Source organism: Ranitomeya variabilis, chromosome 2 (genome assembly GCF_051348905.1).
Source record: "Ranitomeya variabilis isolate aRanVar5 chromosome 2, aRanVar5.hap1, whole genome shotgun sequence".
Classification (NCBI taxonomy): Eukaryota; Metazoa; Chordata; class Amphibia; order Anura; family Dendrobatidae; genus Ranitomeya; species Ranitomeya variabilis.
This window is the reverse complement of record NC_135233.1, coordinates 989,422,065-989,442,616: the sequence shown is the minus strand read 5'-3', so window position 1 is coordinate 989,442,616 and position 20,552 is coordinate 989,422,065. Positions and strand designations below refer to the sequence as shown.

General features: G+C 47.0%; 1 protein-coding gene across 7 annotated transcripts in view; it reads right to left on the bottom strand.

Annotated features, from left to right (window-relative positions):
• The window catches only part of PASK (PAS domain containing serine/threonine kinase), a 76,380-nt gene that overhangs the window by 39,356 nt on the left and 16,472 nt on the right, over positions 1 to 20,552 (bottom strand). For all 7 annotated transcript variants that reach the window (XM_077291016.1, XM_077291015.1, XM_077291019.1 and 4 more), the window contains 4 exons: positions 17,742 to 17,909; positions 14,304 to 14,464; positions 3,594 to 3,761; positions 2,827 to 2,955 (listed from right to left, as the gene is read on the bottom strand). In XM_077291016.1, the coding sequence (XP_077147131.1) occupies positions 2,827 to 2,955; positions 3,594 to 3,761; positions 14,304 to 14,464; positions 17,742 to 17,889 (606 nt within the window). In that variant the 5' untranslated portion in view covers positions 17,890 to 17,909. The remainder of the gene's footprint in view (positions 1 to 2,826; positions 2,956 to 3,593; positions 3,762 to 14,303; positions 14,465 to 17,741; positions 17,910 to 20,552) is intronic.

Genomic DNA, 20,552 nt, shown 5'->3' with positions numbered 1-20,552 from the left:
CCCCTAACACATCAAGAGTGCTCAGGTGATCTGAAGAATGGTCCTGGCCCCCTACTCTCGCCCACTCGCCCACCAAAGTCTGATGGTCTCAGGATGTACAGACGCCCCACAAGCCAGTGAGGTGCAGACGTCTGAGTATTCTTCAGAGACATCTTCAGGGATGGAAAGTTACCCTATTTTTTAATCACAGATCTCCTCTCCCCTCCCTCTCTTTTTTATGGACTCCAGGTTTCCAGAGGCGATGAGAAGGTCCATAGCATGTTATCAGAAGAATCCAGGGCAGCCTCTGGGGGTGCAGAAGCCTGTGTGTGAGCATGTTTGTCTGGGCACCGTTTTTTTCACAGCTTTTTACGCCTCCTCCCCCGCCCTCACTCACTAATTTAGACCTAGGCTTCGGTGTGGCCTAGCCACGGCAATTAACCCCTTGTCACATAGGCTTTTTTTTTTTGCACCCAGTGCAGACACAGCCCCTCTTCTCCCTCAGTGTTGCCGGCACTGCGCGCCTTCCTCACTCACAAGAGGCCCACCTCTTCCCCCTGCTGCGCCATTTTTCGGCATCTGAACTGGGACAGATTGCCCACTTTACTTCAGAAGCCTCTCCAGCCGGCCTTCCTAAGCCCTCAGAACCCTGGTCAGCTTGCGGTTCCTCAGCTCTCCTATGGGTAAGCTCGGCTCTGCAGACTGACACTCTCCTCAGCAATTCTTCCTTTCTGTCCCCTAACCTCTGCCATTAGTTAGTGAGTCTGCCTACTTCTGTCGTGTCTAATTCTCGTGTTTATTCTCGTAGCCATCACTTCCATTAGGCGGGTTTCGGAGCTGCCAGCTCTTTCATGTCGCTCATCCTTCCTTATTCTGCACCAGGATAAGGTGGTTTTGCAGCCTGCTCCTTCCTTTCTTCCCAAGGTAGTCTCTGGTTGTCATCTCAATGAGGAAACTGTCCTCTCTCCGGTTTACCCTCTGGAGCGATCTCTGAACAGGTTGGACCTTTCTAGGTCCGCCCGCTTCCAGTGGGCAGATTCTCTCTGTTTATGGTCCCTGATGGTCCTCGAACAGGCATTCCGGCGTCCAAGGCTACAATGAAATCAGATGTAATGTGCCAGAAAATATATGCGCTCATCATAAGCCCGCATCAAAAAGGGAGATACGACATATGACGTATATATACATCATATGTCGTCAAGGGGTGAAAGGGGTTGTGCAATACTCAGTTACCAAATTGCCCCATGTAAAATGAGCATGACACTGCCCACTAGTGATCGCTGATTAGCTGCAGGGCTCACATGACATAAGATTGTCAGGCAAGCCCTAGGAGTCCAAGTTCAGGCATCACTGGAGAGGTCCAGCACCAGAGGGGAGTACAGGCTTTTTTATTTCCATGGTGGAATACAGTAATTGAGAAGAAAATGTCCAAGTAGCAGACGACACCTTCAAAGGGGGTTTTACAGTGAAAATAAGTTATCAACTGTCCGTAGCATAGGTAATAACACATTGATCGGTGGGAATCTGACAATGTGTTTGGCAGAACGGGGAACTCTTATCCCTGATAGAATGGAGCAGAAGTGCACATGCTCATTGGCATCTTCACTCATTCTCTTTGGGGCTCAGCTTTCTACAGGAACCCCTTAGAGAATAAATAGAGAGGTGGTCAACAGTCTGACTTGGCTCTCCATTTTGTAACTGAGATAAAAGTATTCATTTGGGACAAAAATACCCTTTTCTGACGATCCGTGAGGGTCCCAGCGGTCGGAACCCACCACACACCGATCAGTCAGTTTGTTTTCACTGGACAACCCCTTTAAATACAACCTGTCTTCGGAAATATGCACCACATTTCTAATAGGTTATGAAAGAAGCGTGACAGTCTTAAGGTGGTGGCATGTTCCTACGCACCATTATTCTTGCCAAAGTACCGAATACAACAGATAGAGAGCATTCCAACCCAGACCTTCTTAGCAAAGACCACATCCACTAAAGCAGGGGTCCCCAACCTGTAGCGCGGGAGCCACATGTGGCTCGCGGTCCCATGAGTTGTGGCTCACGGCTGTCTGTCAGCTTGGTGCATTAGCTCCAGTGCTAGTAAACAGGTATGAAGAGCACATCAGAAAATGGTGAATTTTGTGAGCAGCCCTGCACAGAAGAGCAGACCTGGATGCACATATACTGGTCTTAGGGTTTTGAGATGATTTAAGTATGGTACGCTGGAGACAAGATGACACCACCTGTCAGAGGAGGTGTTAGAAGCTGGATATGACACGGTCTTGGGAGTGCTTTATAGGAGGATACTGAATGGGGGTATTGTAGGAACCCCTGGATCTTTGTATACTGCTTTGGGATGATTGATTTTTTGTGGAAAAGCTTTGGTTACCATTATGCCTATAATGGGGGCTTTGGTTGCCATTATTTTGAGGGGGGCGGGAGCTCAATGTGGCTCACAACCCTCTCTCAAGGCTGGATGTGGCTCGCGACCCTCTCTCAGAGCTCAATGTGGCTCTCTAGGTCAGAAACGTTGGGGACCTCTGCACTAAAGTATTTAATTCCCAATTTGTTTCATAGGTGGTAACCACTTTGCAGGTCTGCTCACCCAAGATAAAAGGGGTAATAAACTTTTCTTTTTATCAATAGCACAGACTGGTTTATTATTGAAATCTGGTGTCAATTTAGGGGACTGTGGTTGTTTACAAACCTAATAAAAAAAATGGGAGATATACAAAATCTGGCAAAATGTGACATACTGTATACTGTATAGAAAGGGATATGTCCCACTTATGTCTCAAAAACGGAGGAGCTATGATAATAGTTGTGCAAAAAAAGCTTAGAGAGACTCACATCCTGCTGAAAAGATAGAACTGTGCTGATGATCTGTACTGTATCCAGAAACAGCAGGCACTGGCTTTTTACTTTTCGTATCCAGAGACATAACACTATCACCTCTCCCCCATTTCGCACCGCTTCAACCTGTGCAGAGGAAGTAAAAAAAAAATGTTTGAATTAAAAGCACATTTTCACGAAACAAAGCAAAGTTATTTGTTAAAAGTGTTGATTTAAAAGACTAAACTGATAACAAACCAATTTGCTGCTACGATCTTCAACATGCATCTCTTATTTGTGCACCAAGTGTGCAACAGAATACCACTGCAATGAAAATAAAGAGGTTGTCCAGGCTCGGGACTTAAGTCTGCAGTCATTTTATGTGACCGTAGACTCGTGAATCCTCACACTGTCAGGATTCTCCGATGCTGGGGGTGGGAGGTAATGTGATTGTAAGTATAACTTACTTAACGACCACACTCAATTCACTTGTATTGAGCGAGGCCGCGCACGTCTAGCCGGCATGTGACCTCATCCATGCAAATTGATAGGACGCGCAAGTATGCGGTGACATGCCAGAGAATCCTGACAGCGTGCAGTGTGAGGATTCACAAGTCTACAGTCACACAGAGTGACTGCTGACCTGAATCCCGATCCTGGATAACCCCTTTAGTCATTAAAAAAAATGGTCACGAAAATCAGTGAGTAGGAGACTAACCTATATTAAATAACAAATAGTTGACTTTTTCAGAAAAAAAAAATATGAATATTTAAATATCAGTTACCACTTCTCCAGGTACTCGGGAAATCCCATCCGCCTCTATCAGCTCTTCTTCCAGAGTCTCAGAAATTCTGTGGCTTGAAGCTGGGATCAACATGGGCAGGCTCATGCCAATCAACTCAAGACTACTGTACCCAAACATTCTGCAGGCTTTATCATTTGCCATCAAAACCTTTAAAAACACAAAAGAAAAATGTATAAAGAAACAATATATCATGCTAATAAAAGAAACATAACATAAACCAATTTATGAATAAATGCTTGAACGAAAAAACAGATGGAGGAATAAGTGAAGTCTTATGAAAACTACAAAAAGGGGAACGGATGAAGGAACACTTCAAAATTAAAACAATTTTTTTATGAAGAACAGACACACATGACTACTGTGGAGAAAGTCAGTAATGAGGTTTAACTGTGGATTTTCGAGGTGGGATCTCCACTGAAAATCCTGGATTAAAAAAACAAAACAAAACAAAACACAAATTATAGGGTTTAACAAAACTCTATGATCCTTTGTTGATATTAGTGCCTCTGCATCATTTCTCATGTGCGCTGCTTAGTTTTGTTATCTCTGTAACCTTTAAAGAATCATAGGAATAGACAATTTCCATCCTAATTTTCTTAAGTGCTACGTTGCTATAAGTCGATGCATTTAGTCATTAAGCCGATTTCCACTTGTTTGCATATAATGTTTAAGCTGGTTAAAGGGGTTTTACCAATAAATTAATTTATGACTAATCTATGACAGATAATAATACAAAACCCGGCACTCAACTTAATGGTGTGAAGAAATAAATTTATTGTGTCCCAAATCCAACAAAAACGTTTCGGTCTCGCAACGGGACCTTCATCAGTAACTGAAACAAGTATATATATACAATCAAAAAATTGGGAGAATACAAAACATATAAGTAACAACAAAACCAAGGTATATACAACATATGCAATGCACATGATTATGGCAGTTTTTAGTGATAAGTGAGGTCTATTCGTGTGGAAGAGTGACCTATATCGTGGCACAGTGGTGGTACAGTGATGGAAAAAGTACATACCGTAATTTGGGATGATGTTAGGAGAGGGTGACTATATGACCTGTCTGGGAGTAGACACCGACCGGGGTGAGCGGATGTAACAGAAAATGTCCCACAAGGGGGTAAGATCATGAATTAGTACCTACCAGGAAAATGAGTCAATATAGTATGGAGTCCCCAATAGAGGGAGAGAGGTTTTGGCCTAAAGCAGGGGGAGAGGGGAGAAAGGAGACTTGTTACACTGGCCCTGGAGGTTTGTTCTAAGGTAGAAGGAGGTATAAATAATTACCTATGTGCAGGCTGACACCGCGGCGTCCACCGCTGTTCGTAGGTGTACAAGGGAGGGCCAGGTGGCTCCTATTTATAGTGAATGCGCCAAGGGGGCATAAAGGTGGGGGCTAGTAGAGCGGGGGGTGCCTTAGTCGTAATGGACAAAGCACAGTATGTTGCGGAGATCCACCGCCAGCTGAATAATACCTCTATATATGATCCACTTTCAAGGGATCCCTCTATAGAAATTAGGGGCAAAATTGAGAAAATCATCGCCAAATATTCAAATTTGGGTATTCTAGATTCCAAAACGAGCGACTTTCTAAGAAAAAAGAACCCCATAACACCGGTATTCTATACCTTACCGAAAATTCATAAAGATCTAGCTAATCCCCCTGGGAGGCCGATAGTAGCTTCCACAGATTCTATTCTTTCACCACTATCACGGTACCTAGAAAAAATACTTACACCAATCACTCAAAAATCAGCTTCTTTCATTTTGGACACGGGAGACTTCCTACATTGTATCAGGGATTTACACAGGGTATCCCCCAATACTCTACTAGTGACCCTCGATGTTAAAGATCTATATACGTCCATCCCACATCTGAATGGAATCAATGCAGTGCATCAGTCTCTCACCACCGCAGGACTCGATACCGAACAAATCAACCTTTGCATTGACTTATTGTCTACGGTACTATACAATAACTATTTTCTCTTCCAGGACTCCTTTTATCTACAGACACGGGGCGCAGCAATGGGCTCCAATGTAGCGCCCCCTTACGCTAATACATATATGGCACTCTTCGAAACATCTATCATCTATAAGCATCCTTTATTCATCAATAACGTCACATTATGGAAACGTTATATAGATGATATTTTTTGCATGTGGGGGGGCTCATTGGAGTCCTTGCAGGAATTCTTTTTGTTCCTCAATGATGCCTGGCCAGGAATTAAGTTCACCATCAGCCATGATCAGAATGCCATCAACTTTTTGGACACTATGGTTCTCAAGGACCCAGCAGGCCTATTAACCACCGATCTTTACACAAAGCCAACTGATCGGAACAGCCTGCTACACTACCAAAGCTTTCATCCACCTTCCACCAAACGTTCCATTCCCCTGTCACAATATCAAAGAGTTAAACGTATAGTCCCAGACGCAGCACTCTGAAACACAAGACATGACCACCAAATTTCGGATGAGAGGCTATCCCTCCACCCTCTTGACAGAATCTAGGGACCCCCCTCCCCGACCTATTAGGAGGACCTCAGACAGACGTATCCCCTTTGTTCATTCGCACCACCCCTTCTCTTTCATTCTCCATAAAACCATCAGGAGACATTGGCACCTCTTGTCCACGGCCCATCCTGACATACCAGAATTTAGAGAACCGTTTTTACCATGTTTTAGGAGACCCCCGAACTTAAGAGACAATTTGGTCAGAGCGGACATTGGATCCAAGCACCCACATAGGCAGACCTTCCTCTCACGACCCAAAACCGGCACCTACCCGTGCCTACATTGCGCACAATGCAATAACATTCAAAAGGGGAATATTTTTCAACATCCCAGATCTGGTAAAACGTTCCACATTAAGAATTTTTTCACCTGCGAGTCTTCTTACGTCATATATCTCATCAAATGCCCGTGCGGACTACTCTACATTGGCGAAACCACACAATCAGTTAGGGATAGGATCTCGAAGCACAAGAGCACCATCCGTTGCAGCAACCTACTCCTTCCTATCCCATACCATTTCCACACACAGGGACATACTGTCTCACAATTAAAATACCAGGTTATAGATCACGTACCACCTCCTAGGCGAGGAGGAGACAGAGTCACTCTACTTAAAAAGAAAGAGGCCTTCTGGATTCACACTCTGGAAACCCTTTCTCCCAGAGGCCTGAACCGCGATTATGAGCTTATGGCATTTGTATAAGTGATACCTTGATTGACATGCATTGTTATTAATTCGCTCTTTTTTGTCCTTCTAGAGTCGTCTTTATTGAATCTGTCATCACTATGGATCACGGGCACCGTACCACTCACTTATCATCACCTTGCTCAGGATTGTCACGTCCCCCTGTCTTTTGGTATATCCAACTCTATCTGTCAATTCTGATATATTACATTTCAGTATTATTTGTTATAGCCAGCTCATAGGATAATAAAACTATTCACTTCAACCATACCAGTCGTCACTGACCTGTCTGGGGCTTCTTTTATTGTCATGCGCACCCTATCAACTCTTATGGGGCGACTCTCCAACTATCCTCCCTCCAGATGTCCCTTTCTAGTTAGCGCACACATAACCATCTATAATCTATAAGGTCCCCCCCTCTTTTTGTGCACACTGCATCCGCCCACACTATAGTATTACTATAGTCATGTGCACCAGGGCCATATTCGTAACCATGACAACCGTCATGCGCTCTGAGCCTATGTACTCAGCCCACATACTTGCGCCTACTGACATGCGCAGTACGACATTTATTACTACTTTTCCTCCTCCAAGATGGCGATTTTAGGCTACCACTCATGTGACCGGTTACTTCCGGTGCGTCACTTCCGCCCACTCCCGCTCGTACACAGAGCGGTATTGCGCTCTACTAGCCCCCACCTTTATGCCCCCTTGGCGCATTCACTATAAATAGGAGCCACCTGGCCCTCCCTTGTACACCTAAGCGGTGGACGCCACGATGTCAGCCTGCACATAGGTAATTATTTATACCTCCTTCTACCTTAGAACAAACCTCCAGGGCCAGTGTAACAAGTCTCCTTTCTCCCCTCTCCCCCTGCTTTAGGCCAAAACCTCTCTCCCTCTATTGGGGACTCCATATTGACTCATTTTCCTGGTAGGTACTAATTCATGATCTTACCCCCTTGTGGGACATTTTCTGTTACATCCGCTCACCCCGGTCGGTGTCTACTCCCAGACAGGTCATATAGTCACCCTCTCCTAACATCATCCCAAATTACGGTATGTACTTTTTCCATCACTGTACCACCACTGTGCCACGATATAGGTCACTCTTCCACACGAATAGACCTCACTTATCACTAAAAACTGCCATAATCATGTGCATTGCATATGTTGTATATACCTTGGTTTTGTTGTTACTTATATGTTTTGTATTCTCCCAATTTTTTGATTGTATATATATATACTTGTTTCAGTTACTGATGAAGGTCCCGTTGCGAGACCGAAACGTTTTTGTTGGATTTGGGACACAATAAATCTGTTATTTCTTCACACCATTAAGTTGAGTGCCGGGTTTTGTATTATTAATTGACTACGGTTTGGGAACCTATCCGTGCACCAAACTCGGTTGTGCACACGGTAATCTAACCATAATCTATGACAGAAACAGCAGAACATTTAGCTACATGAAGGAGTGGCACAGACTCTACAGGAAGGAAACTTTTTTATCAAGACTATTTAGAAAGTTGTTTAATCCTGAAATTAAAATAGGGATTTTTGTTTTCTCACCATAAAATCCTTCATTCATTGGGGGGGACACAGCCCGTGGGTGTATGCTGCTGCCACTAGGAGGCTGACACTAAGTGATACAAAGAAAGTTAGCTCCTCCCCTGCAGTATACACCCCCCTGCTGGCTCTCAGCTAACCAGTTTGGTGCAAAAGCAGTAGGAGATCAATAACAACATATGAGCGTATAGCATGTCATATTATATATAAGAGTATAGCATATCAGATTATAAAAACAAGCATAAGCTAATAACAGGGTGGGAGCTGTGTCCCCCAATGAATGGCTCGGAGAAAAGGATTTTACGGTGAGTACACAAAAACCCCTATTTCTCCTTCGCCTCATTGGGGGACACAGACCATGGGACGTCCCAAAGCAGCCCCTGGGTGGGGACAACATCAGATCAGGCCCTGTGTAACCGCTACTTACAAGTGCGCCACCGCGGCCTGCGGAGTCCGCCTGCCCAGACTCACATCTGTGGAAGTCTGGGAATCATAGTGCTTCAAGAATGCATGCGGACTGGACAAATCCGCAAGCTTGCAGGAGTGCCTTGCCGACGCCTGGTGCCTAGAACCCTCGATAGACAGGGAGATAGGCTGACATCTAGCACGGAAGGACTCCTGGATGGTGAAACGAATCCACCAGGCTAACATGGCCGATAAAACGGCTAAACCCTTCTTGAAAACGTCAGGAAGCCTTCTTCTTACCGTCAGGAAGCCCAAATAAAGCGTCCAACCTTCGGAAGGACGCCGTCCTCGAGACGTATCTACTCAGAGCACTCACTTCGTCCAGAATATGGGGAACTCATTCCATTTTCTGGACTGGTGTTGAAAGAGATGAGGGAAGAACTATGCCCTCATAACAGTGGTAATACAATACGACCTTGGTAACAAGGGATGGCCTGAGGACAACCTTGCCTTGATGGTAATAAGGGAAAAAAGTCTGAAAGAACAGAGCAGCTAGCTCTGAAGACTCGTCAGGGTGAGGACATCGCAGAGAAAAAAGGGCGACCTTCCCTGATAGTAAAGTCTGCCCACATCAAAAGGAATCTACTGTAAAACTCCTAGGACCATTAAGGTCCCAATGATCTAACGGTATGCGATAGGGAAGAACTACGTGTGAAAACTCCCTGAGAGAAAGTCCTACTTGCAGTTTTGCTGCAATAAGGCGGAAAGATACTAGCTCCGCAAACAAAAACTGACGGGGTCAGTGCGGATCTCGGAGGATCATTGGGCCCCTTTTTGCTTCCGAAAGGCTTTCGGAAGTAGTGGAAGGGGAGTTATGGAAACTGGTACCACGGAAGAACCAGAGCATGCAGTGCGATGGCTCTTGGATCTCGAGGCCGAACCACAAACTCGAGTACATTGGCATTCAGTCTGGACGCCATCCGATCTACAACTGGAGGAGAGCTCCAGTGAAGGCAGATCTGATGGAAGACTTCGGGGTGAAGTTCCCACTGACTAGAGTCGGAACCCTGACAGTTGAATTTGTTTGCCGTCCAGAGTTCTACTCATGGGATATATACTGCCAAGATCACCGAATGATAGATCTCGGCCCATCAGAGAATGTGAGGTACCTCGGTCATGGCGCCTGACCATGGGTACCTGCTAGATGATTGACGTATGGCACCGCGGTGGCATTATCCAATAGAATTCGGATGGGGTGACCCACCAGAAGGCAGTGGACCTGCTGTAGGACTACCGTTCAGATCTCCAGAGCAATGATAGGGAGAAGACGACTGGCATTGGTAGTTACTAATAACCATTGAACCGGGAGAAAGGCCCTGGATGAAGATGGAGCTTAGAGACTATCATCTGTTTGACTTGCAGAAAACGAGCAGAGCGAAGGAAACAGCTTCCATTGTCGTCACCATTTTTCCTCAGAACCCTCCTAGCAAAGGAGGGGATAAGTACTCAAGTTCGCGAGCTCCCTGTTGAAGGGTCATGACCTTGTCTCGAGGGAGAATTACCATCCTTCTGGAAGTGTGCAGGATCATCCTCAAAAAGGATATCTGCTGGGCTGGAAATGAGGAGAACTTTAAGTGTAGCTGCCAGCCCAGGTGAGAGGGTACTGCAAGTGATCTAGACAACTCAGCGTAGTCCTGGAAGGGCAGCTAGACAGTCGACCAAACAGGGCAGGACGAGCACGTCACTAGGGTGCAAGAGAAACAGGACATCCGCCATGACCCTTGCGAACACTCTGGGTGCAGTAGCAAGGCTGAAGGACAAGGTCGTGACTTGAAAATGCTGTTCACGAATGGAAAAGCCAAGGAATTTTTGAAGAGGGCAAGCATCCCGAATGTCGATGGATGACAGAAACTGCACCTTTTTCTGTTGAAGTAATGGCTGAGCGGAGGAACTCCATCCGAAGGAGGGCCTTGTCAAAGGTTGTTATAAGTTTGAGGTCCAGGATCGGTCTTACTTTTCGTTCCCCTTTTTGGAACCAAGATCCCTTAGATCTAGACTGTCCTGGACAACCCTTATACAATCCTTTGTCAGTCTCCCGCTCAAAGTATTTAATTGTTCAGTTGTACTGTCTTCGGGAAAAGGTTAATGGTGTGAATCAAGGTAGTTAAGGTCTCCAGCCAGGAGACAATTGCTCTAGCAATCCATGCAGCGGCTAGGGAGGATAGAGCGCTGAACCCGAAGCCGCAACGCACCAGATTTGCTACCTGACAGTCCGAGGTATTTTTAATTGAGGACCCATCGGGTAGAGATACTAGTAGGTATACCACAGGAGATTCTACTCGGTTAATCTGCCAAGTCGCAGAATGCGCGGCTGCATCCAGCAGGTTATAGTCTCTTGCCATCGCTCTCTTTTGATGGTGCAGAGATAAAAATTAGGAACCCTCGATCCATCAACCTCTTAACAGGGAAGTGGAGAGGAATTGTCTGCCTTCTTGCATCATCCGCTAAATAGTGGTGATGCACAGGAAGGTGCTCATACGCCAAAAAGGGTACCTCTGTACATCCACAGAGTTCAGGACTCCGGGTGGACAGAACAGGTTGTCTGGCGTTAGGCCTGGATGCAGAGGAGGATACATGGAGGCGACACTCCGTGTGCTTGTCTGTTGATGGTGTGGGGAGATCGGTGCCCTTTAAAGGGCCCGTCGCCCTTAAAAATCAGACCAGGCATGGCATCCCACGTAGAGGCTTCTGTCCAGTGAAACGCTTATCCGGACGGAATGGCAAATGCTCTAGGAGGGAGTTTAGTCTCCTTATGAGGGACACGGCGTAGTCTAGAGCAGAACCAGAGTCCTTGTCAATGTACCGAGATTGGTTGATGGTATAAATAGGCGAGTCATCCTTCTCTGAAGCTCTGGGAAGTCCAGGCAATATCCGATCCATATTCAGAGCTTTGTTGTGAGGGAGCTCACATGACCAGGGAATACTGGTCATGCGCCTTTAAGACCAGGGAATACTGGTCGTGTGGCTTTAGGTCAGGTACTTCCTTACACGGGTACTGATGTAGAGTCGATGTACCCCTTTAATGCAAAAAAACGTCACCCCAGTGACGGCCAAGATGGCCACCGGCAGTTGCAGAGTTGATAAAATCTCAGAGAGTGAGAAGCGCCAATTCGGGGGGCGGAACCACGGACACGATGTTGAATAGGCCCAAGCCGGGGCCTAAATTTCTGCAGCCGGCGGGCGACACCAGCGGTAGAAGTGAGGGACGTTGCTGTCAGGCGAAAAGCGCCAGAAAATGCCATAGTGCGGGCGCGGCTTCAGGGATGCGGCCTACACATCGGCCGAAGCCGGGGGCTAAATTTTTTCAGCCAGCTGGAGCGTTACCTCAGGGAGGTGGGCCACAGGGAAGTGGCTGAGGCTGGTTGTCAGCATGTGGATATCCCGCTGCAGATGGATCCACTCACCATCGGTGCGCGTCCCGGCATGGAGCCGCCGCGGATGTGGGTTTCAGTGCTGTTCTGTGCAGCGTGGACAGTGCAGGGATAAACCTCAATCCATCATCCCTTTGTTAGGGAGGTGGAGAGGAACCGTCCGCCTCCTTGTGCCATCCGCTTGCACAGTGGTGGGACAGTGGGGGCTGCTCAGACGCCATAGAGAGGGGCCTCTGTGCATCCACGAAGTTCAGTCCCCGGGTGCACAGGGCCAGTTGTCCGGCTTTAGGCCTGGCTCCAGGAGAGGGTACATGGAGGCGACACTCCATGTGGTCGCCTGTTGCTGGTGTGGGGAGATCGGGACCGTGAAGGAACCGTCGCCCCTGAAGTGAGCTCAGTCATGGCTTCCCACGTCGCAGGAGAGGGTACGGGGAGGTATACTCGCCGTGCTCGCCTGTTTATGATTCGGGGGAGATCGGAACCTTGAAAGGATCTGTCGCCCCCTTCACTCCGTTAATTAAAAAATAAAAATTTGCAGAAAAGTAAAAGATAAAATAAAAACGTTGGGGTCTGAACCAAACCCGTGTGCCTCCTACAGACACTAAGCAAGAACTGGTTAGCTGAGAGCCAGCAGGAGGGGGTATACTGCAGGGGAGGAGAGAACTTTCTTTGTATCACTAAAGGCCCCGTCTCACTAAGCGATTTACCAACGATCACGACCAGCGATATGACCTGGCCGTGATCGTTGGTAAGTCGCTGTGTGGTCGCTGGGGAGCTGTCACACAGACAGCTCTCCCCAGCGACCAACGATCAGGGGAACGACTTCGGCATCGTTGAAACTGTCTTCAACGATGCCGAAGTCCCCCTGCAGCACCCGGGTAACCAGGGTAAACATCGGGTTACTAAGCGCAGGGCCGCGCTTAGTAACCCGATGTTTACCCTGGTTACCAAAAAAAACAAACAGTACATACTCGCCTTTCGGTGTCCAGGTCCCTTGCCGTCTGCTTCCTGCTCTGACTGAGATCCGGCCGTACAGCGAGAGCAGAGCGCAGCGGTGACGTCACTGCTGTGCTCTCACTTCTCACTGTACGGCCGGGAGTCAGTGAGAGCAGGAAGCAGACGGCAAGGGACCTGGACACCGAAAGGCGAGTATGTACTGTTTGTTTTTTTTTACATTTACGCTGGTAACCAGGGTAAACATCGGGTTACTAAGTGCGGCCCTGCGCTTAGTAACCCGATGTTTACCCTGGTTACCAGTGAAGACATCGCTGGATCGGTGTCACACACACCGATTCAGCAATGTCAGCGGGGCCTCAACGACCAAAAAAAGGTCCAGGCCATTCCGACACGACCAGCAATCTCGCAGCAGGGGCCTGATCGCTGGTACGTGTCACACATAGCGAGATCGCTATGGAGGTCGCTGTTGCGTCACAAAACTTGTGACTCAGCAGCGATCTCGCTAGCGATCTCGCTATGTGAGACGGGGCCTTTAGTGTCAGCCTCCTACCGACAGCAGCATACACCCACGGGCTGTGTCCCCCAATGAGGCGAAGGAGAAAAGCTAATTTTAAATAAATAAATGTGTGAAAAAGTGTTCTTAGAAGCATCCTAGGATATAAGCCTATTGGATTCCCACACTGCAGACATAATCCACATCAAAAGTCTTTAATAATCCTTGCTTAATCAGCTTGCTCTGCATCATCAAGTGAACTCAACTGGGAATCACATTTTCTACTGGTTTTCAAAGAAAATTAATGAGCTGCCCGGACTGGTGTGTGCATATTCATATAACAAATACCGCCATTCTTATGTAACATATCAGGCGGCATACCTAGATATGTGTTAATGGTCTCTTCAGAGAGGAAGAGGACTAAAACTCTAGCGCCACTTATAGGAAGTAGCAATCCTAACAGTCAATATCGACTCTAACGAGCCTTGCCACATGACTCGCTTTGAAGAGACAATTTGCGTATTTCCCAGAGGAGCATTGCAAGGCTTAAAAGTCTCCTCGCCTTGGCATATCAGTCTCCGCAAGGAGAAACGTTACCGCTTGGATCCTAGATGTGTGTTGTAGTACCTGTGTTGTCTTGGTGTTCACAGTCAGTACAGCTCTGCTTGAGCTCCGTCCACATGATGGTAGAGAGTGGATGGTGTCATCTGGGGTAGGTAGACCGCTGGGTGAGCGCAAAAGATTGTTGCTATTAGTGGAAGAGAGACTGTAAGAGCTCCAGTCTTCCCCTGTGAAAAAAATATATAACATAATGAGATTTCATAAGCAGGAACCTGCTAGGACGTCAATGTAAATGGTATCTGCGGACTATAAATTCACTTAGGACTACTTTTGGATACTCCGAATTTCTTTAAAGAGCATCTTTGACTTGCTTAAAAAATTAGATTAAATACATTGTCAAAATCCCTGCACTCACCTGATTCTGAAGCTCTTTTTCGGTTTGTTCTAAATCGCTCCATTGCAGAGCTATTCACATTTATTACTTTTTGGGCATAACATGTGGAATCCATATTTCCAGGCCAACTGGGCATGTCTTCAGTGTCTTCTCTGGGCGGTGTGTGCGCTTTCACCCCTCTCAAAATACCCTGCCAACTACAGCAGATCGAGAAGTCTCAGACACTGCTGTGCTGTGATTGGCAGCATCTGGGAGGAAGGGGTGAAAGTGCACACCCCCAGAGAACACTCTGAAGAAACGCCCAGTTGGACTAGAATCAGAAATTTCACATACTGTGCTCCAAAAGCAGGAAATGTGAATATCTCTGGAATGTGGTGGCACAGCGCAAAATAGCGGCAGAATTAGACAAGGATTTTTCTAAGGTATTTAAAGGGAACCTATCACCCCGTTTTTTTCGGTATGAGATAAAAATACTGTTAAATAGGGCCTGAGCTGTGCATTACAATAGTGTAGTTTGTGGACCCCGATTCCCCACCTATGCTGCCGAAATACGTTACCAAAGTAGTCGTTTTCGCCTGTCAATCAGGCTGGTCAGGTCGGATGGGCGTGGTTTCTTCCCCCAGATATTGCGTAGTTTTCCGTTGGTGGCGTAGTGGTGTGCGCATGTCCAAGGTCCCGAATCCTGCACAGGGGAGTGAAAATAGCAGCGATGTCCGTTATTCCATTGGTGATCGGTGGGCGCGGCCATCTTGCTTTGGCCGCGCGTGCGCAGAAGCGGCGCTCTGCTGGCCGCGGCTTCAGGAAAATGGCCGCGGGATGCCGCGCGTGCGCAGATGGATATCGCGGCGGCCATTTTCCTGAAGCCGCGGCCAGCAGAGCGCCGCTTCTGCGCACGCGCGGCCAAAGGAAGATGGCCGCGCCCACCGACCACCAATGGAATAACGGACATCGCTGCTATTTTCACCCCCCTGTGCAGGATTCGGGACCTTGGACATGCGCACACCACTACGCCACCAACGGAAAACTACGCAATATCTGGGGGAAGAAACCACGCCCATCCGACCTGACCAGCCTGATTGACAGGCGAAAACGACTACTTTGGTAACGTATTTCGGCAGCATAGGTGGGGAATCGGGGTCCACAAACTACACTATTGTAATGCACAGCTCAGGCCCTATTTAACAGTATTTTTATCTCATACCGAAAAAAACGGGGTGATAGGTTCCCTTTAAGTTTTTTTGCCAAGTGACTGGTCTTCTTTTTTTTTTTTAAATCAGATATTTTTTATTAAAGTTTTCAGAACATAACAGAATTTTTTCCAAAATACCCCACAGTCTTTTCCCATTCCCAACAACTCCCCCCCCCCCCCCCCAACCCTGGTCCAATGATAAAATATATCACAAGAAAAATACAGACATAGATAAGGCACATATCCCAAGGCACCAGTCATGGAGTACAACTAAATCACTTTCAGGGTGATATAAACATGGTATCACGAGAATAAACTTACAGACGGTAAGCCTGGAACATTCAACCATCCTGCCCAAATTTTCTCAAACACTGCCGGTCTACCCCGTTTAAGATAAATGGCCTTCTCTCTGCATAGTATGAGGTTTAGCTTATTTACATACTCCTTCCTCGTGGGAACTTTATCTGAGATCCAGTGATATGCTATTAATTTTCTAGCAGTAAAAAGCATTCTGGCAACAGCTATTTGTGAATGATCATCTCCTCCCGCCTCCTCAACATATCCAAGCACACAGACAATAGGATCTCTGGGAATATCCTGCTCTGTGGCCATATATATTAAGTTGAGAACCATAATCCAGAATATTTGTATACAGGGACACGTCCAGAACATATGTAGGATATCTGCATTATCGAGCGTACACTTGGGACATTTTGAATTTGGCCTTAGACCTAAATCAAACAGCCACTTAGGAGTCCTATAAACCCTATAAAGGATATATAGTTGAGACAGACGGTTAGGCTCACTGAGAGACAACTTAGGGATCATTTGCATTATTGACTCCCATTGATCTACCGAAATCCCCCCCACTTGATGTTCCCATTTCGCCAATGCAGTCATCGGGTGACCTAATAGCGCCCTCGAGAGGAGCTCCCCGTACACGAATGAAATTAGTCCCCTTGTAGATGCCTGTAAACCGAGCCTATTAATAACAGTATCATGATGTATAATAATAGGGTGTATATGAGTCTGCATTATATAAGCGTGTCTTACTTGTAAATACTGATAAAACATAGAATGCTGAAGTGAGAACTCCCTTCGTAAGTCCTCAAATGATTTAAAGACACCCCCATCTATCAGCTGTGAGAGCCACCAGATACCCACTCGTCGCCATTGCGCAAACCCCTTCAGTGTCCTCAATTGCGGCAGATATGGATTATCCCATACAGGGGTATACCTTGTGAACCCAGTAATTCCCCTTAAACTTTTAATTTTACCCCACACTTTGACCATAAGCATTACCGTCGGAAATTTAGACACCCACGGTTTAAATTTATTTGCCTCTAACTTAGACAATAGGGGACCCCGACCCCCGAGAAACTGAAGAATCCCTCGACCTCCCCCTATTTCCACAGATGTGTCCTCCACTCTACTTGCCAGATGTTGACACTGGGAAGATAAAAAATATAGCCAAGGGTTAGGCAATGCCAACCCTCCTTCCTCCTTACTCCTTTGTAAGTGCTCTAACTTAATTCTCGCACCCTTTTTCAACCATATAAGTTCCCTAAACAGTGCATTAATTTTAAAGAACCTATTTTGGGGAAGCGTGACTGGTCTTCTTTAATAGGTGTATGGAGCAAGGCCGCGTCCTCTAGTTGACCACGGGATGGCCACGTTACTAGACGGGGCATAGCCTCATTCAATACTGGTGTATGGAGAGCGAGGCCACACCCTCTAGACGGGCCCTGGACGAGAGCATGCACAATGCAAACATACCCTCCAGTCCCGGGTCAGAAACCGGCGAATCCTCGGAGCATACAGCACGTGCACTGGGGATTCATAAGTCTGCAGTCACACAGAGCGACTGTAGACTCATCAATTTGGACCGGACAACCCCCTTAAGACCGGTGGTGAGTGTTACCTGTCAGGCTGGCTGTATTCCAGTGGCTCCTCGCTCGCCCACCATGTCGTCTTCTTCTTGGGCTGGGGAGCTGGGGAAAGGACTTGCTTAGCAGCGCAACACTGTGCAGAGGAGAATTAGGGGATTGTGGTACCACTGAAGCTGCCATCTTTAAAAATATTGTGGTCCCTAGACAGAAAAATAACATTATAGGTGAAAATAATCAACAAATGACCAAGAAACGTGTCTTACAAGTTGCCCAACAATGAAATTTACAAATAATCTGAGACAGATTAAAAAAAACAAAACGTTCCCATAGCAGATGAGCATTGTACTGGTCATGTAATATCTGTCGCACGTATCATAGCTCCTGACAAAATGACTTTATAATACTATTTACAGTATTGCTGAGATGTTAAAGCAGATCAGATCGGTCACCAGAGTTCACAATTCAATCCGCATACATTATTAAATAGATCTCGTAAACCTGGTGAGGCTAATGTACTTACTTTGAAAATTCATATCACAATGGCCGTATAATTCTATATTGATCCAGTGACCAGAAACCTGGCTGTAGTGAAAATGACGTGTGTCCACAATTCATTACATGGACCTGCACACTGTTATACACTTTGAACACCAGGTGGTGCTATACTATGTAAGAAAATGTGATCTCTTTACTGGATCATTTTCTTAAAGGGCATGTCGGTCTTATGATCAGGATAGGTCATCAGTATCAGATGGCTGGAGGTCTGACCCTTACCGATCTTCTGTTATCGCCCCTAGTGGCGGGACAGCACAGCTCTGTTCCCTTTGTAGTGGCTGCTGCTGAGAACTGCAGATCAGTTCTATTCAAATGAAGCGTCCAATGAATTTTTTTCCTAAAAAACCCCCGAATATATATCGCTTCATGCCTTCATATAAGACTTAGGGGCACTTGGAGGTGCAGTGTGGACTCTTAGCAGGGTAGGGGCACCTTATCACATAACAGTAATATGGCCACATGCAAAGATTCACCTTCTTAAGTATTTAGCAAGTGGTGAGGACTAACCTCCAGGACAAGTCACCCTTAGGTATCCTGATGCTCCAAATCCAAACTGCTCAAGACTGATTTTCTTGAGGCGTCCAAGCTTTCCTGCACTGATCTACATAAGTAACAGCAGAGAGGGACCAGTCCAAACTGAGACTGATGACAGAAGGTGAAGAATTAGTATCCTGTCGTGCGTCTTCCCACACAGCCAAAGTGAGAAGCCAAGCGTGATGCAGACTAGAAGAAAGCAGCGGCGTCACGTGCGTGCACAGCTGTCACTGCGTGATGTGTCAGCCGGGTGCCGACAGATCTTACCAGCATGTAAGAACGCACTGACAATACGGAGAGGAGGGCAATACGCTCTACGGGAAGATCAAGAAAGACGGGGATTACATGTCGTTATGTCATAGAATGGCAGTGACAACCAGTAACCCGCTGACAATCTAATATATGACGGGGACTGCGCAAAAACTATTTTTCATTGCACAGAAATTTCTATTTTGCATGTTTAGACAATAGCACCCCACAGCTATAAGGAAAGCAGAGCTGGGGCATGTCTGAGCAACCAACACTGGTTTCGGGTCCACTACCGCATGATGCTACATAATTATTATATAGTACAAGTCTGCGGTTACAGTAGTAGAGGCGGGAGATGATGAGGGCATGTGCAGCGCCCCAGAGTCCTGGTCGTTGCAGTACTGTTGCTCCGCCACTAAGGGGGGCTATGGTATGTCTGATGGCACTGAAGGAGTTCATCTGACCAGGTATCACATACACCAATACACTTCACAGTCTGGCCTCCAGGGGGAGCTAAGGGTTCTATGTATTAGGCCACTCCTCACATACTGGTATAACTGGGGGTCAGGCAGGAAGTGAGATCAGAAAGCTGACTGGGTTGGAACCAGGCAACACCTTGTGGCACAGGGTGTTGTGGGGGAAGATTCAGAAGGGTCCCTGTCAGGGGTGGGATCCTGACAGAGGCCTAGCGAACAGAGAGAACGTTGCGGGACCGCGCCTGCACGATATAGCGGCGGTACCCCAAGAAAGGATAAGAAGCGAGGTTTATTGTGCTGAGTGAGAAACGAGATCAACGCAACAAGGGGAAATACCAGTAGGAGTCGTGCTGTAAGACCGAGGCAACATCCTATTGAGGCGCAAATAACCGGTGGCCGGAACGCCGAGGAAGTATAGAGCTCTAGGCATTACTTCAAACCAACGGCAGGGCAGTGAGTTATAGGCTGGCTGTCTCACCCAAATCACCTACGAAGACATAGGGGGCAACCTTTGGAGAGGGGCGACTCTAGGGTCCCGGAAGAGCTCCGAGCCTACCCGTCATACGGGTGCGTCCTACCATAAGATCTGGGGGACGAGAAGAAGAACATCAGAATCGAGTTGTGAGGGAACACGAGAAACAGACACAACAGTTGTGGGGACTACCCTGGGGTGCTCAGCAGGGGAGGACCACAACACACAAGCGCTAGAAGGTAGGCACAGATTTCCACCTGCAAAGGGAACTCTGGAGGTGCCATCGGACCGGCCGGACTTGCGCAGCCCGGTTAACCGTATTCCGGACTGAGGATCTAGAAGCCTTCAGTAAAGAGACTGCAACCTGGTGTCCTCGTTATTTACTGCGACCGGCACTCCACCGCACCATAACATCGTCATCATACCTACACCTTTATTGTACGCCCCCTCAGCAGGGTCACGGACCGGGTCTAGCCACCGTGACAACCCCAGAGCAGAGACTCAGAGGCCCGGTACCGGGTACCCCTCGGCCCTGCGGCAGTGGGGCGCTACAGATG